This window comes from Nilaparvata lugens, chromosome 10 (genome assembly GCF_014356525.2).
Source record: "Nilaparvata lugens isolate BPH chromosome 10, ASM1435652v1, whole genome shotgun sequence".
Classification (NCBI taxonomy): domain Eukaryota; kingdom Metazoa; phylum Arthropoda; class Insecta; order Hemiptera; family Delphacidae; genus Nilaparvata; species Nilaparvata lugens.
In genome coordinates this window covers 37,588,949-37,610,995 of record NC_052513.1, presented here as the reverse complement: position 1 = coordinate 37,610,995, position 22,047 = coordinate 37,588,949, and the positions used below count along the sequence as shown (strand labels likewise).

Genomic DNA, 22,047 nt, shown 5'->3' with positions numbered 1-22,047 from the left:
AGAAAGAACTACGTGAACTATCGGCTTGGGATAACAGTAAAAGTTGCGACATAAACGCCCTATACCATGGGATATCTACTTATGCTATCGTTTCTCCATGGTTTAAGCCACCAGTTGATTAAATTCAGTTTAAGCTTTGACTGTGCAAACGGCTCTTGAAAAACGGCCGGTTGCACAACAGCCGGTTAAATTTAACAGTGAATAATTACACGAGAACCAATCAGAGAAGCCGTTTTTTCAATAACGATTTCTCTGATTGGTTCTTGTGGGATTAATCACGGTTAATATTTAACCGGCTGTTGTGCAACCAGGCTTCTTTTCAAAAACACCTTCTCTGATTGGTTCTCGTGGAATTAATCACGGTTAAAATTTAACCTGCTGTTGTGGAACCGGGCCTAACTAGTGGGATTCATTTTGTACTGGCAACATCCCTTATGAATAGAATTAATGATTTCCATCTAATCAATACTGATATTCTAGAATGAATCTCTATATAAAATCACAAAATAAATGAATAATCAATATAAAATTTCAGGATAAATTGATTGATTCATACAAGTACAACATTGAAATGATAGGAAGAGAAAAAATAAGGTAACCTTGTGCTATTCCTCTCCCAAATTCAGATAAGGTTACACATAGTCCGGAATAGGTTAAGTCTTGTAGTTGTTCACTTCACAAAATTTTCAGTTCTTAATTATTTTCACAAAGTAGATTTTTGAATTTAGATGCTTCAAAACCAAACATAGAAGAAAAATTTTACACTATTATTACTAAAATAGGAAATATTAAAGGAATAATTTTGAAGGACCAAAAAGGACCAAATTCTGAATCTGTGCAAACATCACATAACCTTGAATCATGTTATGTATTGTTGTTTTAATCACATCAAGCGGTAGCTACTAAGCTCTTATCAATATTGTAGGGTGTAATAATTTGTGTTTCAATATTTAGCAAATATTAATAAAAACAATATAAAAATCTTGAAGTACAACTTTTTTCTAATTTGAAATAGTTCAAGTTGACCTTGAAAATGTCCTAAGTACCTGAAAGTTCTAAGGTACCTAAAACCTAATGTAAATGATTCTATCCACTGTTTTCCATTGTCAACTAATTTTTCCGACCTTGAAAATGACTTTTAAGTTAGGGTCGAAACTAGTTGTTGAACTATTTTAAAGTTTTTAAAAAAATAAAGGGTACTTCAAGATTTTTATATTGTTTTTATTAATTTGTTAAAAAGTAGCCCAAGTGAAGTGTTTTTATGAGCAATAATTTGTTTATTTTATTCGGAGAGAGATAAAAGTTCGACTGACAGAGTGAGAATTTAACTGACAGTGATAATGGAAGGCCTTGAGGCTGCAGCTGTCAAGGTCCGTCAACACTTCAATTGATGGCTTCATAATGATGATGACTTGTGCTATTCGTTTTGTTTTCTTAATCTAAATTGAAACTGATTATTATAATTCTCCTAGGTGTGTCATCCATGCAAATGATTCGTTATTCATGCATTTTTTATTCATTTTCCAATTTTATTTAGGTATTCGGAACTAGAGGTAATGTAAATGATTCTATCCACTGCTTTCCATTGTCATATTTCTCCATCATATAACTTATCACTTCTCTTAACCTTTGCTCATTCTTCTTCTCAATTCTCTCTCTCTCTCTCTTTCTTTTTCTTTCTTCCTTCCTTTTTTTCTCTCTCTTTCTCTGTCTCTTCCTATCTCACACTTTCTCCTCTTTTGTTTCTTCCTCATCACTACTTTGTTCCTTTGTTAGTTCGTTTATTCTTTCATCCACTGGTATATTTTATATCGTATTGCAAATTGTTCTGTATGTGGTGCTTTCATCTCATCACATTTCTTCCCTTTCCTAAATTTGGTAAAATTTCTATTCTATTTGAAACCTCAATGCTTGAATGTGTAATGGTATTTTTTTATGTAACTGCATCAATCATGAATGAATTTATTTAAGAAATGAATAGTTCAATAAGACTTTTTAAGATGGAATCAAAAGTTAAGAGTAGTGATAAGTTATTCTCGTATAATGGTGAAATATGACAATGAAAACCAGTGAATAGAATCGTTTAAGCTATGTAGCTGAAATATCAAGGCTTTATTGATTCCATGAATAAGTTCCAAAATTCCAGGGTCCAGGTATTTACGAGTTGACAAGAGAAGACAATAATTGACAACAATATTAATATTATCATTTAAAAAAAAACTTATTGAACTTACTAATTATTCATGTTACAATTTTATGTTCTCAAAGGAAAGGATCATTCAGTGCTTTAAACTAATAGTCAGTTTTCTTCAACTGGAAATATCTGGAAATAAATGGTATCTAATCAAAAATAAGGTATTGCTTCCATTGTAGAAATCTTTTGCAGTTTATCTCAAATTGTCGCTTTATTTCAGCATATACATAAAAATGTTATCCAAAAAAAAATTGTGAATCATCCTTTTTTCTACAACTTTCGCATGTTTTATTTGTCGATAAAATTGATAATAACGCCAATATTTGAAGAAAACTGAAGCCGGGTCAGGCAAGTTTACACATAGTTACAGCTTCTGCCGTTAGATGGCAGGAGCGTTGTCTTTTCAACTCAAGAGCTTCTCTGACTCGCTAGAAGAAGGTGAATGGTACAGATGTCCAGTATCTTGAAATAAGAGAAATAATGTACTCTGTTCAGTTTTTTGTGAATAACTTTCGAACAGATCAATAAATCGCAGTTTTATTGGGAACATGTTTTGTTGAGAACAAAATTCTCTATAGGATGGTATGATTTAAAAGTTGTTTCAATGGCAATGGAATATTATAAAAAAAGTTTAAAGCTGACGCTTTGCTATGGAATTGGCAGTTGATTTAGTCTTATTAATCGTATATATAATCAACTATTCATATTGCAGGTTTTATTTCTTATACAAACTTCCATGTAAAGGATGAAATATTGTAGATGGAATTTACTAAGGACGTTCTCTTCTGAACTGAACCATAGTCATAGTAAGTCATAGGCTACATATTATAGATCTTCAAACGTGAAGATCTTTCAAAAAATATTTAATATTATTACTCTAATTTGTTTCATAAATCAATATTAATAGTTAAGGACTAGATAAGAGGATTTCGTAAAACAGGTATATGGAAGATACAATGCGTTTGATTAAAAATATTATATTTTTATAGTTATATTAATTGTCATTTCATAATAGGACTAAATTGTCAAATTCATTTATATTTAACAAATACAGATACACATAGTTATTAACAATAGATAATATATAAATATTATTGACCAGTAAATAATTCACAATTTTTTTCTGGTAGTCATTCTATTATGAAAAATATATATGCTTTGAAAATACGTTTCAAATCATTCACAATATTTTCTTATATTTAGAGTTACAAAAGTTACGAGAGTGATAAAATTCTACAGTGAATTTGATAAATAAATATTAAATACAGAAAATAAAATTATAATAAAGCATGTTATTTTTCAAAAACATTCACAAAATTTGAGCATGAACTAGAGTAGCTTTTAATGATTGACTCTCATTTTAAACCGTTATCTCATATATTTTTAAGTTAGGATTAATTTGGAATGTATAATTATATTATTGAACTTCATAATCGGTTAAGATTTATTCGTACCTAGAATGAAAGAATAAATTGCGTACCGTATATAATAATAATCAACTTATATAATAATATACAAACTGGAGAATAATAATTGTTATCATTCCCATCATAATACAGGACTGATAGGGTCATAATCAATGTAGATCCTTCACTTTCATGTATTTCCATTCTTCAATGACAAAAAATCAGTCCAGATATCTTACAAAAAAGTTTCATAATACAGAAAATTGTATTTTTATAATGTTAGGAAAGAATAATTCTAAATAATTGTCAAGTCGAGATATAAGTTAGATACAATATTATTAGTTCTCTAGTATGGCAAAACGAAAATTACAAATTAATACAACTAGATTATCAAACTTGGATGTTCAATAGGAAATAATTAATCTCATATAATTTCAATATTTCACATGAAAACTTCGGGAATGATTTTACAATGGTATGGAATGGACTAAAAATGTTTTTACTCTAATGTCCATCAGCCAATAGCAACTACAGAATCAATAACTTCATGCATTTTCCTCAATATTTTCCTCTAGATTATCAAACTTGGATGTCCAATAGGAAATGATTAATCTCATATAATTTCAATATTTCACATGAAAACTTCGGGAATGATTTTACTTCGGGTATGGAATGGACTCAAATTTTCTACTCCAATGTCCTTCAGCCAATAGCAACTACAGAATCAATAACTTCATGCATTTTCCTCAATATTTTCCTCTAGATTATCAAACTTGGATGTTCAATAGGAAATGATTAATCTCATATAATTTCAATATTTCACATGAAAACTTCGGGAATGTTTTTACTTCGGGTATGGAATGGACTCAAATTTTCTACTCCAGTGTCCTTCAGCCAATAGCAACTACAGAATTAATAACTTAATGCATTTTCCTCAAGTATTGATCGAAAGATCCATTACTATCGAAATATGTTCTGATGAAGTCATTCTGACTTGGATTCAATAATCGAAAGTATTGCATATTTACATTGTTCAAATTATTAAATATCCATAATATAGTATCAAACAATTTAGAATAATAATAGTAAATGACTTTTTATTATCAAATATTTGTTTAAATTTGGATCTTTCTACAAACGATGCCTATAATCGGGAGGAATGGCGCCTCAGGATTGGTAAAGCCGACCCCGCATAACGGGAAGTGGCGAGGATAAAGAAGAAGTGAATGAAATTGTTAAATATCCTTGGAATAGCCTATCACACTTATGAAATTGAACGAGCTGAGACGTGACTAAATATTATGCCATATTCATTCCCAAATCAAGTCGTAAGAGAGAAAGATGTTTTTTGAAAATACGTGAGACCCATTATATAAATGAGGTACATTTAATGATTTACTTAATTTACTTTTGCACCAGACAAAAATGGTTGATTTTTATTTACAATTTTATGCATTAGGCCTATTCTCAGTTTCATATTGTTATAGTTCTTGTATTATTTCTTATTGTAATGTATTACTATTTGCCTGTAAGGTTGAGTGGTAGAAAGGACTTTCTAGTCCTAACTCCGCCTAATAAAGAGTATTTTCATTTCATTTTCATTTCATTTATGTTGCTATGTCACTTTACATACAGTCGTAAGGCCCATTGACGGCTTAAATTATATATATTCAGGCGGTGAGGGTGAGACCTTCTTGCAAGGGACTCCCCACCAACAAAAGCTTACGAATTTACTTTACAGAGAATAAGAAGCTTCACTCAAAACCCTATAGTTGAACAGACCATAAAAATACAGCAATCTATCCAGGTTATACTGTATTGAAGAACCGTTTAACATATTATCAAACTTAATAATAATAATATCGAGTGACCTGGCTGGCTCAGGTCTGGTGTCAGAGTTTTCAGGTCGCAACTGATCAATTTCAGGGCCTCTGACATGACCTAACGACTGCTTTTTAGGCAGCCGGGACCGACGGCTTAACGTGTCCATCCGAAACACGGGAGTTTGAATTAAAAAACACTTTTGAATTATTGGAAACTCTTACGGTACTTTTCGGCAGAGATTACGTTTCGACCTGTGTTGGCCATCTTCAGACTCAACTTATTCTGACTGTGACGTTTAATCAAACTCTGTGACGTTTCAAATATCTACTTCTACTTCCACCTCGTCCCAATTGATTGGAAGTACAGTCATTCAGGCCATATAAGCTCTGGGAGTTCAGCTGTTTATCTGAGGTTTGTTAAAAATATGGCTACATAATTATATCCAGCTATATAACCGGTTGTTAGAACTATGATTAATTTTCAATCTAACATGTCCTTAATCCCCACTCCTAACCTCAATGACAACCCCACCAGACGACGACAGAGAACCTCTGCGATCTAGAGGCGCCTGATATCGCCGGTTCTCAACCGTTGTGGTCGTGCTAGATGTCCAAACTGAGGACTGACCGTTTCCCAGTTGTGTCGATCCATTAGTGAAATGTGTAGTGCTTCCATTTGCGTTGTTGCCAAACTTTGTTGTAGTTCCATTTGCGCTGTTGCCGCCGAATGTCGTTATACTCTCATTCCCACTGTTGCCAAACTTTGTCGTCCCGTTCACAGTGTTGCCGAATTTCGTTGTAGTTCCGTTGCCAAACTTTGTTGTTGTCCCGTTTCCAAACGTGGTGATACTCTCGTTTGTGGTTTGTCCAAACTTTGTTGTTCCGTTTACAGTGTTGCCAAACTTCGTTGTCGATCCGTTCACAGTGTTGCCAAACTGTGTCGTACTCCCATTTGCGGAGTTGCCGTGTAGTGCGTCGTAGAGCTGTGGTACACGGTCGATCAGATGCCGCACAAGCAGGTTGCGACTCGCTTCGCGACTGGCGTCACCGCTACGACTAAAATCGCCACTGCGATTTAGATCGCTACCCTGTCGCGAGATGCTGTTAATAATTCCAGGACTTTTGAGGGAAGAATCGGTGACGTCACGAGATGATGACGTCAGCAATCGGTTGAGTTGTGGGTTGGAGGAGTGGTGAATGGTGCTGCTAACCCCTCCCCCACCTCCGCTGGGGCTCATGCTGATGAGGCCGTTGTTGTCGTTGGCTTGTGCACTGAAACTTTTGCTGCGCAGTAGTGATGAGCGGTAGGTACGAGCTGGTTTGGCTGGGCCTAGGGTGCTGAAAAATAAAGAAAAATCATCAAATTAGATAATTTGGTTGAGGTCCAGGCTACTAAGGAATAATAGAATAGCATATTTCATTGTGTCAGATGTTTATCCATCTGATAAACTTCAAGTTTCAACTCAAATTATTTTATTACTGAACAATAAAGTCTCCTCGTAGGTTGTAATAGGCCCAACATGGGCCGCGTCTCCGAGTGACGTGTTCGGGTTACCGAATGTTGGAAAAAGGAATAAACACTTTTTAAAAAGCAAATTACAGAGTTCTTTTAATTATGATACGTCTGGTCACGGTTGTACACTTGGCACCTCTACGGTCACTTCTCGTTGGGTGATCACCGTCCATGAGGCCGAGCGTCGGGTTAGAGAGTCGTGCGCTAAATTCATGTTACTACAAGTTGAGGTCTGAATGCCAAAAAATGTTTCGACTCTCCCGAGGAAAACTTAATCAAAACTCTCTCCACACCTACGAGTGTCTCTTTCCGGAAGGGAGAGAGAGAACCCATGTCCTCTTCTTATCCACTCTCTACATCCACTACAAGGTCTAGTAATGTATTCACCAAGTACTTCATAGTACTTCAAACCGAAACCGGTCTTTCTAAGTATCAATAAATCTGTGGTTTTTGACAATTTCTTAGTCTTTTTCATTCAATACTCCATAGCCGCTAAGAATGTAATGATTAAAACATGGATTGCTAAAAAACTAAGATCCAAGAGAAATTTAACTGTGTACATATTAATTATATTGTGAACATATTGTCATATGACAATATGGTCATATGGGACAAACCTCAGAAGATGTGTTATATTTACTAAAGCTTCAAGCTACTTCGTGTTCAAAGAATAAATAGCTCAAAGTTGCAAACAAGAGATGTAATCTTCCAAAATGGTCCCAAAACAACAAGGAGAGATTTTTAACAGCTGGTATTCGAACCCTCCCATTGATGTGTTCCAATGTGTGTTGTATTCTGATGCTGATAAGGTATTCAAACTCTGATTGAGACTTCGATGATCGATGTGTTGAAATGTTGTGATTATGGAAACTTATAACTTTGTGAAATGTCTCTGATCTTACATATTTTCTCTCTTGACAAAATTCTGTAACTACTGTTTCTGGAATCCTCAAGAGCCACAATATTATGAATCTCCAAGGGCCGTTTGCACAGAAAAACCTTGAACTGAATTCAATCAGCTGTTGGCTTAAACTCAATATTAATCACATGATAACAAATAATACTTGATATAGATTTAATCCAGATTAAGATGAAATTTAGTTCAAACTGGCACTGAGCAAACGGCACTAAAGTTTCAAGAAACCTGCTTTATTCAATTACTTCGGACCTGTGTCAATGATGGACATTATGATGTCATGAATGGAGTTCAACAACAACTTTTTACCTGGTGAATGTGGTGGTGGTTGTAGCGGGCTTTGGCTTGTTGACAATGGATACATTGATGAGACTGCCCGATCTGTTATCACTATTCAAACGGCTACTGCTGCTACTGGTCTCGTTACGATAGTTCTGCTGCTGTTGCCACTGGAAAACGCAGAAAAAATTGATTTGGTATCACAAAAATCTTACAAGATTGAACTGAAAATCATATTATTGATATAGTCGATGTTTCCCGATAAGATAAATCCTCTGTATTAGAAGAAAACAATGATTGAGCATCACAGGTTAAGTATCAAGCATATTAAAATCAAATCAATTTATTCTCACAATTTATAAATAATAAAGTACAGTTACAAGTTATAGTACATTTATATATACCCTTACGTTGTGAGAGACTCCAATGGATATTAATGAATTGAGATAAATCCCAATTAAATGCTGTAAATCAACCCTAAGACCTCTGCTATTCCAAATATTGACAAAAGAGTAAACAGCTAGATGGAAATTCGATGAGCATTTTTGACCGAGCGAAGTGAGGTCTAAGATTCAAGTCGACGGTTTGGCATGTCTCTTGTTTAAATGTTTGAATGTTGAAATGTTTATATGTTGCGCATTTATAGCGAAACGCGGTAATAGATTTTCATGAAATTTGACAGGTATGTTCCTTTTTTAATTGCGCGTCGACGTATATACAAGGTTTTTGGAAATTTTGCATTTCAAGGATAATATAAAAGGAAAAAGGAGCCTCCTTCATACGCTAATATTACAGTAAAAATCAGAAGTATTCATCATAAATCAGCTGACAAGTGATTACACAGATGTGTGAAGAAGCCAGTCTATTGCTGTATTTCCATAAGGTCTATAGTTTCAATCAGGTTCTTGTGGATGAGAATACTGCGTGAGGACTACTGTTCACAGAACTACTAGTATAGCATTTAATTGAGATTCTCGTTTAATAATAATTATTCATTAATTAGTATTTGAACAAATGCAACTTCCAATTTATTTCCATCTGTACCAATGAAAAAAGATTAATCAATCTAATTGAGCACCAATTAGACTTGAACACCAATAGATTCAGCATCAATTAGATTGAGCATCACAGGTCAAGTAACAAGCATATTCAAATCTCAATAGATAAGATTAATGCAAACAGCGGAGCGTGTCTTGAAATGTATCGCTCCTCTCCAATTCTATTGGTGGATGACGAGTTGCTTTCACCAATCAGGTGCTCAGTACAAGTCCACGCCCACAACGTGCTCTCATTGGCTGATACCGGCACGTGATCATAGAAACTACATTCTTTTCTCCAGTCTTCAGACTCACAACGTGTTTTTCACAGTGAATTTCGAGAATATTATACTCCTTGTCTTTGTGAAATCGAATAGATTGCATTTCACGCCTGATGCTGAACTCCATAAAGTGAATGTTTTTCAAAATTATTGGGAAATAGAGATTGTGAAGGGATGGTGGGATAAGAGTTCTTCATTTATTACAATGAATCATCAGCTATCAATCTCATTTTTCATCAATTGAATAACAATTATTACAATAATAAAATGAAAAATAGTTCAGCATCACATCTAAAAATTTGCATTTCGAGAATGAATAATTATTGATATAGAAGTTAGCAGTGTATTATTATCTCCTAAAGAAACGAAGAGAAGTATGAATTAATTTATAATAATTACCGAAACCCCGTTGTGCAGTTTGCGTGGTAGTGTGTGAATGCCTCCCGCACGCGCGTTCACCGTCCCTCTATCTGCTGACGAGGCAAGCCGAGAGGTGGACTTGCTGAGGCGACCCAGTGTGCTCGTAGACCTGTACCCATTCTGATGAGAGCTGCTGTGGTCTGAAGCGATCCTATGACAAAAATAAAATCGAATTTCAGTTCAAGAAACATACTATGTCGAGTACGCATAAATTAACATAGGATTACACATATTTATTAACATAAATTATCAAGGAGAACAAATTGGGGCCTTAGTGAGCGATCTTCAGGCTCCGAAGGGTAATATGCATATAGATAAACTAAAATATAGAGATACCTAAGACCGTTTTGACCACTGCCACAGATTTTTGTGAGTTCAAGCCTTAAATCGATCACATCGTGTAAAGGATAAATATAACATCAACACCAGTTGAATCAAGTATATTAACATAGCCTACAATATATCTGTACTGATAAGTAAAAAGGGTTTAAGTTATAAAATGTCGATTTTGGCTTTTCCACATGTTCTTATTCAGAAAAATTTGCTCTTTTTTGGTAATAAGAATTCAAGTCTATGTAGTATCACAGAATTAATAATAGCAGAGTTTTCTCTGGTAGTATTGTTTAAGATTTATGGTAAAATTGACACACCTCAGAAAAAATTCATTAATGTGTGATATAAATTATAGAAATCAACTCATAACCTTTAAAAGGTGGAATTAAATCTAATAGGTATTGGTGAAAATGATACGAGTCAACTTATAACTATCAAGAAAAGAAAAAGGTATTAATATAAATGATACAAGTCACTCAAATCAAGATCAAAAAGGGTTAAGTCATATAATACTTTGATACAAAGGGTTTAAGTAGTACACATTTTTGTTTACACCAGTATAAAAAATGTCAATATGTGAGAAACCATTATTGGGCACAGTAAACATGTGTTGAAATATGTAGAGTAACGATTAGCGTTCTAATCTATATATATAAAAGCGAAATGGCACTGACTCACTCACTCACTCACTCACTCACTCACTCGCATAACTAAAAATCTACCGGACCAAAAACATTCAAATTTGGTAGGTATGTTCAGTTGGCCCTTTAGAGGCGCACTAAGAAATCTTTTGGCAATATTTTAACTCTAAGGGTTGTTTTTAAGGGTTTAAAGTTCGTCTTTTAGCATGTATATTCTTCTTCTCCCAATCTCTTAATTATAATTGAAATTTCAATATCATATGTTACTATAGAACTATAATCTAGATAGAGTACCTCTTCGAAACAGTTGTTAACTGGCAACTAAATTAATAATTTTGTCAGGTTGGCATTAAGTTGAGTTGACTTTGTTAGGTTGGCACCAAGTTGAAGATTTAAATGCATTTATCGCGGAAAAATTGATTGGGCACTGCTACTTCAATCCTGGGAATATTATATTACTAGCCGTCAGGCTCGCTTCGCTCGCCATATCCGTTTAGCCAGACGTTTAGTCTGGACCCCCGACTGGATTGTTCTAACATATGATAAAAATGCTCAAATGAAAAATGCAGGCGAGCGAAGCGAGCCTGCTGATCTCATTCCTGGACGATCCAGTCGGGGGTCCAGGGGGCGGAGCCCCTTGGCTAGACGGATATGGCGAGCGAAGCGAGCCTGACGGTTAGTACTTTCATAAATTTCATACACAGAATTTTTGAACTTTTTTTTTGCTCTCCTGGAAAATAATGAAAACTGACTTAACACCTTTATACTTATCATAAGGGATGATAAACTACTATAAATCAAATTCATTTTAGCCAAAAACATTTAAATGATTCCAAACATTTAGCAATACCTAATATGAGAAATATTAAATTTCAAACTTGCTATTCAAGGTTATTATTCTTTCTGGAACTAGATTCCTTTTGAAAATGGTGATAGGGAAGGAAGGAGATTGGGAGATTGTGGTTTGAATTTTGTGTCCCTGAATTGATTCTTGAGCGTTGAGAAACACAAGTAATCAGAACTGAATACGGTCAGAGAATACTTCTATTCCAGATTGTTTATTCTATAGTACGGTATACACATTTCATAGTACGATTATCTTGATCTGATTACATATAACTTTGAGCGTCCATACAGGCTCTAAGGGTCATACGCTGACACTATGTTTAACGCTAAACCACGTTTACTTGTAGATATGGTTGCATTTACCATAATGTGTTTCATACGGGGTTTGAACGAACAGCTGACATTTCTCCGTTAAAACCGAGTATCTACATACGGGCCTTATTCTTTATTGATTGATACAATAAGGCTAGGCACACACCATTAAGTCAAGACAATACAATACTTCACATAGATGCTTATGACGCAACACACTCTGATTAGTAATTGCAATTAGACATGTCTTCATAAGCAACTATGTGAAGTATTGTGACTAAACGTGTCTGATCATGTCTTGTCTTGTCTTGACTAACTGGTGTGTGCCTAGCCTAAGTAGGCCTACATCATCAAAATGATGGGGAGGGAAAAATAAGGTAACCATGTGCTATTCCTCTCCCAAATTTAGATAAGGTTACACATAGTCCGAAATAGGTTAAGTCTTGTAGTTGTTCACTCCACATAGTCTATTTTCACTTAGAAAAGTAAATGTGAAACTTCCTCTGTGCAAATGTCAAATGTGAATCTTCCAATTGAGAAAAGCAAAGCAAAACAGAATAATAGTTGGTTACTTGGTGAGTCATCTTTAGATCAGTGGGAGGAGAACCGATTTTGTATTCATATAGAAATGTCGTTGCAATGAAATCAGCAGCAAAGACTTTGATACTGAATTCGCAATCTACTTTATATTCAAATTCGTGTGGATTATGAGATAAGATCTGCTTCTTATATTCCAGGAAGCATGTTTTGCTTATAAAAAATTATAAAAAACGTTATGATATCAGGAATTGATAGATAAAATGAATATGAATGTGAGTAAATTCTTATTTTATCGGAGATTGTTAGATTCAACAACTATTCTTTCGATATTTGCAAATATTATTACATCATTTATCATGTAGGTTTTTCGAATGTTTTCGAGTGATTATTATAATATAGATAACAGCCTCATGAGAGCAGTGCAATGAGAGATGGTAAACTGGACTCATGTTTTGTTTATCATCAGAAAACTTTATTATATCAGGAATGGATGGACAGAATAAATATGAATGTGAGTAAATCCTTATTCTATCGGAGATTGTTAGATTCAACAACTATTGTTTCGATATTTGCAAATATTATTACATCATTTATCATGTAGGCTTTTCGAATGTTTTCAAGTAATTATTATAATATAGATAATAGCCTCATGAGATCAGTGCACTGAGAGATGGTAAACTGGACTCATGTTTTGTTTAACATCAGAAAACTTTATTTTATCAGGAATGGATGGACAGATGGAAGATAGTAATCTGGTCACTGGATCTCTTTCCCTCTCATCCTGATAAATCATAATTCATGAATAAATAAATCCAGAGAAAACTTATATAAACTTAAGATTGTTTTATTCTATGCTCTCAACATAGCCCTAATTTTCATTCGCGCCAAATGTTGATTGAAATATTAAAAGTTGGGAAGCTATATGTCTCTAGATTGAAGTTTCCCATTCTTCCAGCTACAAGTTATAGATAGAGTACTTTATTTTAGTAGATTGCATCATCAATTCTAGCTTGTAATCAAGGTAGGTTCAATGAATATTTAGTTCTCAAAATTCTAAACAATGAATATTTAGAATGAATATGGTTTCTATATGAATCAAGGTTCACGATGTGAACATTAAACAACTGAATAACAAATGGTTTAGGAGTCAACAATAATGTTGTACCATATCGACTCGGTTGCACAAAAGCCTGTTAAATTAGAAATATATAGAAACAGTATGTTTTTAATATATATTGTTACATTGTTTCTTATTCGCAGAATATAGCTAATCATAAATAATTTCAACCGTCATTATATAGAGTGAGAACCAATCAGAGAAGCCTTCTTTTCAACAACGCCTTCTCTGATTGGTTCTTGTACCATTTAATCATTATTAGAATTTGCAGGTTTTTGTGCAAATAGGAATTGAAATACTAACATATTTTCTGGTGTTACGAGATTGAAAAATGTAGTAAAGTGGTGTGAAGTGCTAGGAGTATGGACTGGAGAAAATATTTCATAAACCAAAAGCTATTCAGCTGTTCCAAAAAGTTTGGAAAATGATTATCTGACCTCTATTTCCGTTACTAAAGAGCATTGTCTATATTATATAAATGCGAAATGGCACTCACTGACTGACTGACTGACTGACTGACTGACTGACTCACTCACTCACTCACTCGCAGAACTAAAAATCTACCGGACCAAAAACGTTCAAATTTGGTAGGTATGTTCAGTTGGCCCTTTATAGGCGCACTAAGAAATCTTTTGGCAATATTTTAATCTAAGGGTGGTTTTTAAGGGTTTGAAGTTCGTCTTTTAGCATGTATGTTCTTCTTATTCTCTTAATTTATAATTCAAAAATGTCCATACCATATGTTAATATAGAACTATAATCTAGAGAGAGTACCTCTTCGAAACAGTTGTTAACTGGCAACTAAATTGATAATTTAGTCAGGTTGGCATCAAGTTGAGTTGACTTTGTTAGGTTGGCACCAAGTTGAAGATTGAAATGAATTTATCGCGGAAAAATTGATTGGGCACTGCTTCATTAATCGGAGCTATTCCTGGGAATATTATATTACTAGCCGTCAAGCTCGCTTCGTTCGCCATATCCGTTTAGCCAGAAGTTTAGTCTGGACCCCCGACTGGATCGTCCCAACATATGAAAAAATGCTCAAATGAAAAATGCAGGCGAGCGAAGCGAGCTTGCTGATCTCATTCTTGGACGATCCAGGCCTGGGTCCAGAGGGCGGAGCCCCCTGGCTAGACGGATATGGCCTGCGAAGCGAGCCTGACGGCTAGTTTTTTATAAAGTCAAAAGTTATTCAGTTGTTCTAGAAGGCTTGGAAAATGAATGATGAATAAATGACCTCTAATTTCAAAATGAGATAAAAAGACTGAGAAATTGTCAAAAACAATTGACAATTTATACAATTTCTCAGTCTTTTTATTTATTATGAATCACCACAATATCAACTTCTCAACTACACAAAAAAAAGGAAAACCTCTATTATCGATCCTCGTTACAAAACTATGTGTTCAAAACAATCATAATCGGAAAACAGAGGTGTAGTACAGCAAATAGTAAACCTCTATTGAGGTTTCAACCTAAGTTTTATCTATTCTTCAACCTTTATTTGTAAACAGAGCTCTAGTACAGGTATAAGAAATCAAAAACAAACATAACACTACACAATTCATTCATTTTTTCTGATATCTACGCATATATTAGTTGATTTTGTAAGGTGGGATCGGCATGAGGACCTTTTAAGGTCGCCCTGGCTAGAAGTCATTCCTAACCCACTCACTGTCCTACTCCCACTCTAGGCGCCTCCCAACAAATCCCACATCCCAAAACCACTGTTCACTTAAAACTTTCAGTATTGGTCAAATGGGAAGAACTAATCTTAATCAACTAGAATCACTGACAGACGAGTGTACATGTGGTTCACTTAAATCTGTCAGAGTTAGTTAAATGGAAAGCTTCAATGTTAATCAACAAGTATTGCTGACAGACCATGACAGACTATTGTGCATGTGATTCACTTCAAACTTTCAGTGTTAGTTAGATGTGAAACATTGGTTTTAATCAACGAGATTTACTAACAGACTAGTGTACAAGTGTCCTATCCTGAGATCCACTTCAACCTGTCAGTGTTAGTTAGATGGGAAACATTGGTTTTAATCAACGAGAGTTACTGACAGCCCACTTATTCAAGTGTCTCTTATTGAGATCCACTTCATACTGTCAGCATTCCTCATAGATTTGCTCAATGCTTCCCCATTCAACCAATGCTGACAGATTAAAATGAAATTGAATAGAGTATCACTGTAACGACCTACATCGTCACAGGTCGAGATGCACTTTAATTTGTCAGCATTGTTTAGATGTGAGGCATTGATGTAGTTTATGAGAGATGCTGCCAGTTTTGAGTGATTCTACACTAGTATCAACTTTGGTATTTTATTGTGACTCTAAAATGTGATGCGTATCGTCCAGCTCTGTTGAGTAATATGGGATAACAGGTGTTGTCTGATTTCCTGGTTGTTTTATATGAGATTTATGAGGTTTCTAACACAATACAGGAACTAAAACTTATTTTGTTGTCTTATCAACACAATGTTCAGTGAGATGTGGTGATTTATCTAAGATATAGTCAAATAATTTATCGATATTCGACTATATATAATTGTGTTTCAATCACAATTCATGTTGTCTGTTCTACTAGAAACCCTGGGTTTCGTCAATCTCTGTTGAGTAATATGGGAGAACACGTGTTGTCTGATTTCCTTGTTGTTTTATATAATATTTATGAGTTTCGTGAAACAATACAGGAGCTAAAACATATTATGTTGTCTTATAACACAATGTTATAATGAGATGTAGTGATTTATAATGAAAACACTAATACATAGTCAAATAATTTCTCGATAATTGTGTTTTAAACACAAAATGTTGTCTGCTCTACTGGAAAACCTGGGTTTTACGAAAATGGAAAATTTTCATTTATCTACCCTCATTTTACTACTCATTTCAAATCAAATCAAAATTTTTATTCACAATACAAACAATTGAGGATCCTGCCAAACCCAAAGGTTTTTCGGCGGGTGCCCAGTTACAAAAAAACCGAGTTACAAAAGATAAATAAACTTAGACAAAATAAATATTACACTTCAAAGATTTTAAGTAAAAAATGAAAGAAAACCAATACAAAATGCAAAAATAAAATAAGAAATATACATCAGAATTTGATACAGAGTTAATAAAAAGAGGCAAAAACAAAAATTTATCAAAAAGGGATGAAATAAAAAGGAAAAGGGAAAAGGGAAATTTCCCATTTAATTTTTCTTCTCCACTTTCATTTCATTACCCTACCACTAAAAAGACACCTACTGTGTTTTTATCTCGTCGTGGAGAAATTCTGCAACATCTGTGAATACAGTGTTCAATTTATTGATAGAGGGGCAATGATATACAGAAATAAATTGTGATGAGGTAGGTGAGTCGATGAATAAATAAAGTAGGGGATCGACAGTCTATCATCAGAGAACAATTCCAAAAGAGAGATAATTGGGCCAATTTGTGCTCAATTGCCAAAAATGCCAATTAATTGGGCATTAATTGGCCAAAAGAGAGTACAATTGGGCAGGCCAGGCAGGCAACACAAACATTAAATTCCATACTTTGGCCCAAAAATATTAAGTTTGGTGAAAAATGTCAAGCGCTCCTTAAATCTAAAAACTCCTTAGGTTTCGTGAAAAATGTCAAACGCTCCTTAAATCTCAAAAACTCCTTAGGTTTGGTGAAAAATGTCAAACGCTCCTTAAATCTCAAAAACTCCTCAGGTTTGGTGAAAAATGTCAAACGCTCCTTAAATCTCAAAAACTCCTCAGGTTTGGTGAAAAATGTCAAACGCTCCTATAATCTCAAAAACTCCTTAGGTTTGGTGAAAAATGTCAAACGCTCCTTAAATCTCAAAAACTCCTTAGGTTTAGAGGAAAATGTCAAACGTCCCATATGTGACTAAGCTCTCAACTTAGGGATAGACAGTTCCACACAAGGTGGGCTCAGCCTAAATGCTTGATAAATGCTGATGGTCATATCTGTGCGTAGAAATCTGGTGACCTTCAAAGAAAGATAGGTCCAGAGAAAATATTCAATACGGGAGTTATAAAAAAGTTATATTATGTGATTATAATTCTATTGAATTGGATCACATAAATGAATGGATGATAAAATTTGTTGAATAATTCAAATTCATTTATTTGCCATAAATAATACAGATTGATAAAATAAATATTCTAACTTACAAAATGGCACTACCGGCAAAGAAAACTTGTGCGCCGGCAGTGAGTTCGAACAACTAGGTGCAGCAAACATGTCAATAGAAAGAAAAAGAGCTTATTCATACCACTAGAATAAATAAAATTATGGAAACCAGGTCACATTCCAATACATACAACGATAAGACAAAGTAACAAAATCACAAGCAAATGACAAACTCAAAAAGACCAATTCAAGGAAGCAATGACAAATAATATTTTTTAAATTTATAACACAAGAATGAAACACTACATAATGGATATACACAGATAATTTAGATAATTAGATATGTGGATAATTTAAAATTAACATTTATCTTAGTCCAATCCAGTATGAGATTCATTATGGATTTTGTAATTCTATTAATACTGAATTCAGTTGGGAATTTATATATAAACAAGTAACACTGATATTCAAACTGACGTCTACATACACTTAAGCTGGTAAAGTCAATATCAAATTGTAATCGATTGGAGGGACGCAAATAATATTGATTATTCCTCAAGTTGAATGTATAACTATTCTTATTAATGAATAATATGATTCTTTTAGCATTTATATGTTTGCCTCACTGTAAGCACCTGGAATTCTTGAAAAAGAAGTCTACTAGGATACAATCTTGGCCTGCATAATGCAGCTCTGATAAGGTGTTTCTGTAATGTGAATAATTTGTTCATATCGATATCATAAGCAGCCCCCCATATCTCAATTCCATATTGGAAAAGTGATTGCGCATAAGCATAATAAATCTTTTTCAATATTACAGGATTGATATTGGAATAAGGATTAATAAGAAATCTTACTCCTTATTACAGGAATAAGGATTGATATTGTGGAATTTCTCCATAATTTTGGAAGAACACAGTTTTATTTTCGTCCTGTGTACAAATCTATTGAATGGGGACGTAGAAAAATCAAATTGTGTTTCTTCAAGAATAGATAATAGACTCTGATAGATGAATCACATTAATAACAGGTGTGACCTGATCTTCTTTTTCTACTAGGCTGTTCATGATTTATTCTTAGTTATACACTGGAACAAGCAGTAGGTGGTCCACAAGCAATCAAACAAGTGTTCCAATCCATTAAGTCGGTAATTAATTAATTTTTATGGCTTGATGGAAAAACTGATTGAAATACAGTGGGATGAGTACAAGCTATTAAATTAATTGACTGTGTTGTAATTTAAAATTATAATTGATTAAAAGACATTCTGAGCATAGTGTGGGATGTGTAAGTTTGTTTTTCAGAGCCTTAACTTGTTATTAATGTTGTATTAATTTCATATGAGATTTAAAAAGGGAGGGAGAGCGTAGATGATTTGAAAGAAGATGGAACATCAGGATTTACTGATTTATTTAATGAATCTCAATAGAATAATCATTTCTCATCTGCATTGTGATCTCATATAAATTGTAGATCAAGTATTGATTTAAAAGTATGAATTAAATGTGTAGTAATTCAATGTGAGTAATGTATGGGATTGAATCGTAGGAGCTCACAAGTTATTCGACCAATTTGAAACAATAAAATATGTAGATCATGAGAATTTATTGGTTTCCACAGTATCTTCTGCAATAGCATATAATTATTTTAAAATATTTCAAATATTTGAATATTTAAAAAATAATTATTTCTCAACTACATATTAATTAATTGTTGATCGAGTACCTATTGGTTCATAGTATGAATCAAATGTGTAATAATTCAATGTGAGTGATTTATAGGATTGGAACGTAGGAATTCTAAGCTATTCAACCAATTTGAATTAATTGAATATGTAGATTATCAGAATTTATTGGTTTGCACAGTATCTGCTGCAATATCAATGAATTATTTTAGAAGGAATAGTTAATAGACGGGTCCTTTTCAATAACTACTCCAGAGCTGATTGAAAAAATGTGTGACTGAGAAATGTAAAAATTTACACTTTGTAGATTCAGTGTCATTCAGGGTGATGACTCAGGTCCTCTCTGCCATTCTCTCTCTCTCTCTCTCTATCCCTCTCTCTCTCTCTTTATTTTACTCGGTCGTGTGTTAATGAGAAGGATATTTTATATCCTTCTAAAAGAATCGACAATTATTTGTTGAACCACCGCCGATTTATGAAGTTACATCACATTATTATATTTTCGTTATTCCAATTGCATTTCTATATTTATTCTCATTGATTAATTATTTATACTTTGTGAAATTCGTTGAATAACTAGCATTATCGTCATTTAATGTAAATTAATGTATAAGCCAGTAATATTGTAACATACATAAATGAAGAAATCTAATCTAATCTAATCTTTTGGTAGAGAGTTACTGGTAAGGACATTTTTAATATTCTTTCCGAAGAATGGACATTGACATGTCCAAAGCTCCGCCAATTTATGTAGATGCATTACAATACTATCTTGTATAGTTATTCCAAATTGCTTTTTTCCATATCATATACAGTTCAATAATTATTTCTTAGTTTATGTTATGTAAATTCATCTAAAACTTTGCTGTATTGTAAGCTATTGTATAAGTGTATAAGCCAGTATATATTGTAATCTACATGAATAAAGTACTCAATCAATCATTCAAACCACTCAGGCCTCTCAATTGTTTAACACAATATATTTATTATTGATCTCAACCCTCATTCGAAGATGGTAGAATGAGAAAGAAAATAGAGATGAAAGACACAGAAAAACACAGTTTGAAAAAGAGAGAGAAAAACACAGAAAAACACAGTTTTGCGCACTGTGTTTACAGCCTTGTTTGTGAAATCATTCATTTCAATGAATCATGTTATACTAGCTAAAATTATTCATTCTTTAATTTATTTTTCACAAACCAACCATTCATTTTGGCACTGGACAATGAATTATGACAAATCGCTTGTAGTAATTTCAGAAAACGTAGTCATTAGAATACAGAACAACATCCAGACTGATGTTTTTTATTAGAGTAAGATATTAGATAGCAAGAAATCCTAAATTAGTGTAATATGAACAAATTGCTGGTAGTTTCCCGAGGAATTACTGAATTATTGATGTTCTGGGACAGTGAAAAGAAAATTACAGAACGAATAGATTTGCGAAATCACAATAGAAAACATGATAAAATATTACTATTACAATTTATAACGTTTATGTCAAAATAAGGTATCATAATCACATAAAATCACGGTGACAAATTGCTTGGTTTGTTTACTAGTCAGTGCAATTCAAATCAGAGATGGGCGAAATTATTATGAATATTGGAAAAGGAGAAAGAATTAGAGAGAGAGAGAGAGAGAGAGAGAGAGAGTGAGTGAGTGAGAGAGAGAGAGAGAGAGGGTGAGTGTGAAGAAGAAGAATGAGAATGAGCAGGACGAAAGATAGGGAGGGAAGTTAATGTAGGCCTGTGAGAATAAGCAGGACAAGAGATAGGGAGAGAAGAACGCGTAGAATAAGAAGATGATGAAGAAGAAGGGAAATTAAGAGAAATAAGAATAAGAGGAAGAATGCGTGAATGAAGAGAAAGGAGGAGGAGGAGTAGGAGGAGGAGGAGAAGGAGAAGAAGGAGAAGAAGAAGATGGAAGAAGAAGAAGAAGAAGAAGAAGAAGAAGAAAAAAAGAAGAAGAAGAACGAGGTGTATAGAAAGAGAAGCAGAAACTATAATAATGATTTCGATTTAGTAGGAACAATACAATTGAATGTGCCACTCCCCATTTTCAGAGTACGCCTTAATTTTTTGTTGTTTTGGAATCGCCTTCGCCATGTTTATTGTTGTTGTTATTGCTTTTGTTGTTGATGCTGCAAGATAGATTTTCCTGACCTTGTTTACTTGTTACTGACTTTTCCAACAGCAACAAACTTATCACAGAAACAAGATTTTCTTTGGGAAGAACTGGTTTTCCAGCACATGACGTTTCTCTCTCAATCGAATCTTCTATGCATATCAAATTGGAGTTTATCCAGTATCATCATATGAAATCAATCAATTCAGTTACATTTGTTACTCATGGAGAGAATACCAAAACCCCTGTTTCCCAATAGATTTCAGCTCTGCTGTGCAGAAAAAATATCATTGCTTCGTATGTAATTGTCTATACATTTCCATTCTGTTTATGAAAGAACACTCTCATAAGAACCAGTGGTATTTCTACGTCCAGAATTTTTTCCGAGCGAGAATCCTTTGGAATCAGGGCTCAGGGTGGAAAAATGAGTCGTTGGCTTTC

The 22,047-nt window shown here is 33.8% G+C and overlaps 1 protein-coding gene across 1 annotated transcript in view; it reads right to left on the bottom strand.

Annotated features, from left to right (window-relative positions):
• Positions 1–3,567: 3,567 nt before the first annotated feature.
• The window catches only part of LOC111057171 (serine/arginine repetitive matrix protein 2), a 64,749-nt gene continuing 46,269 nt past the window's right edge, over positions 3,568–22,047 (bottom strand). The window contains exons 13-15 of the mRNA XM_039436013.1: positions 9,849–10,020; positions 8,162–8,301; positions 3,568–6,761 (exon numbers count right to left, since the gene is read on the bottom strand). Coding sequence (XP_039291947.1) covers positions 5,921–6,761; positions 8,162–8,301; positions 9,849–10,020 — 1,153 coding nt within the window. The 3' untranslated portion in view covers positions 3,568–5,920. The remainder of the gene's footprint in view (positions 6,762–8,161; positions 8,302–9,848; positions 10,021–22,047) is intronic.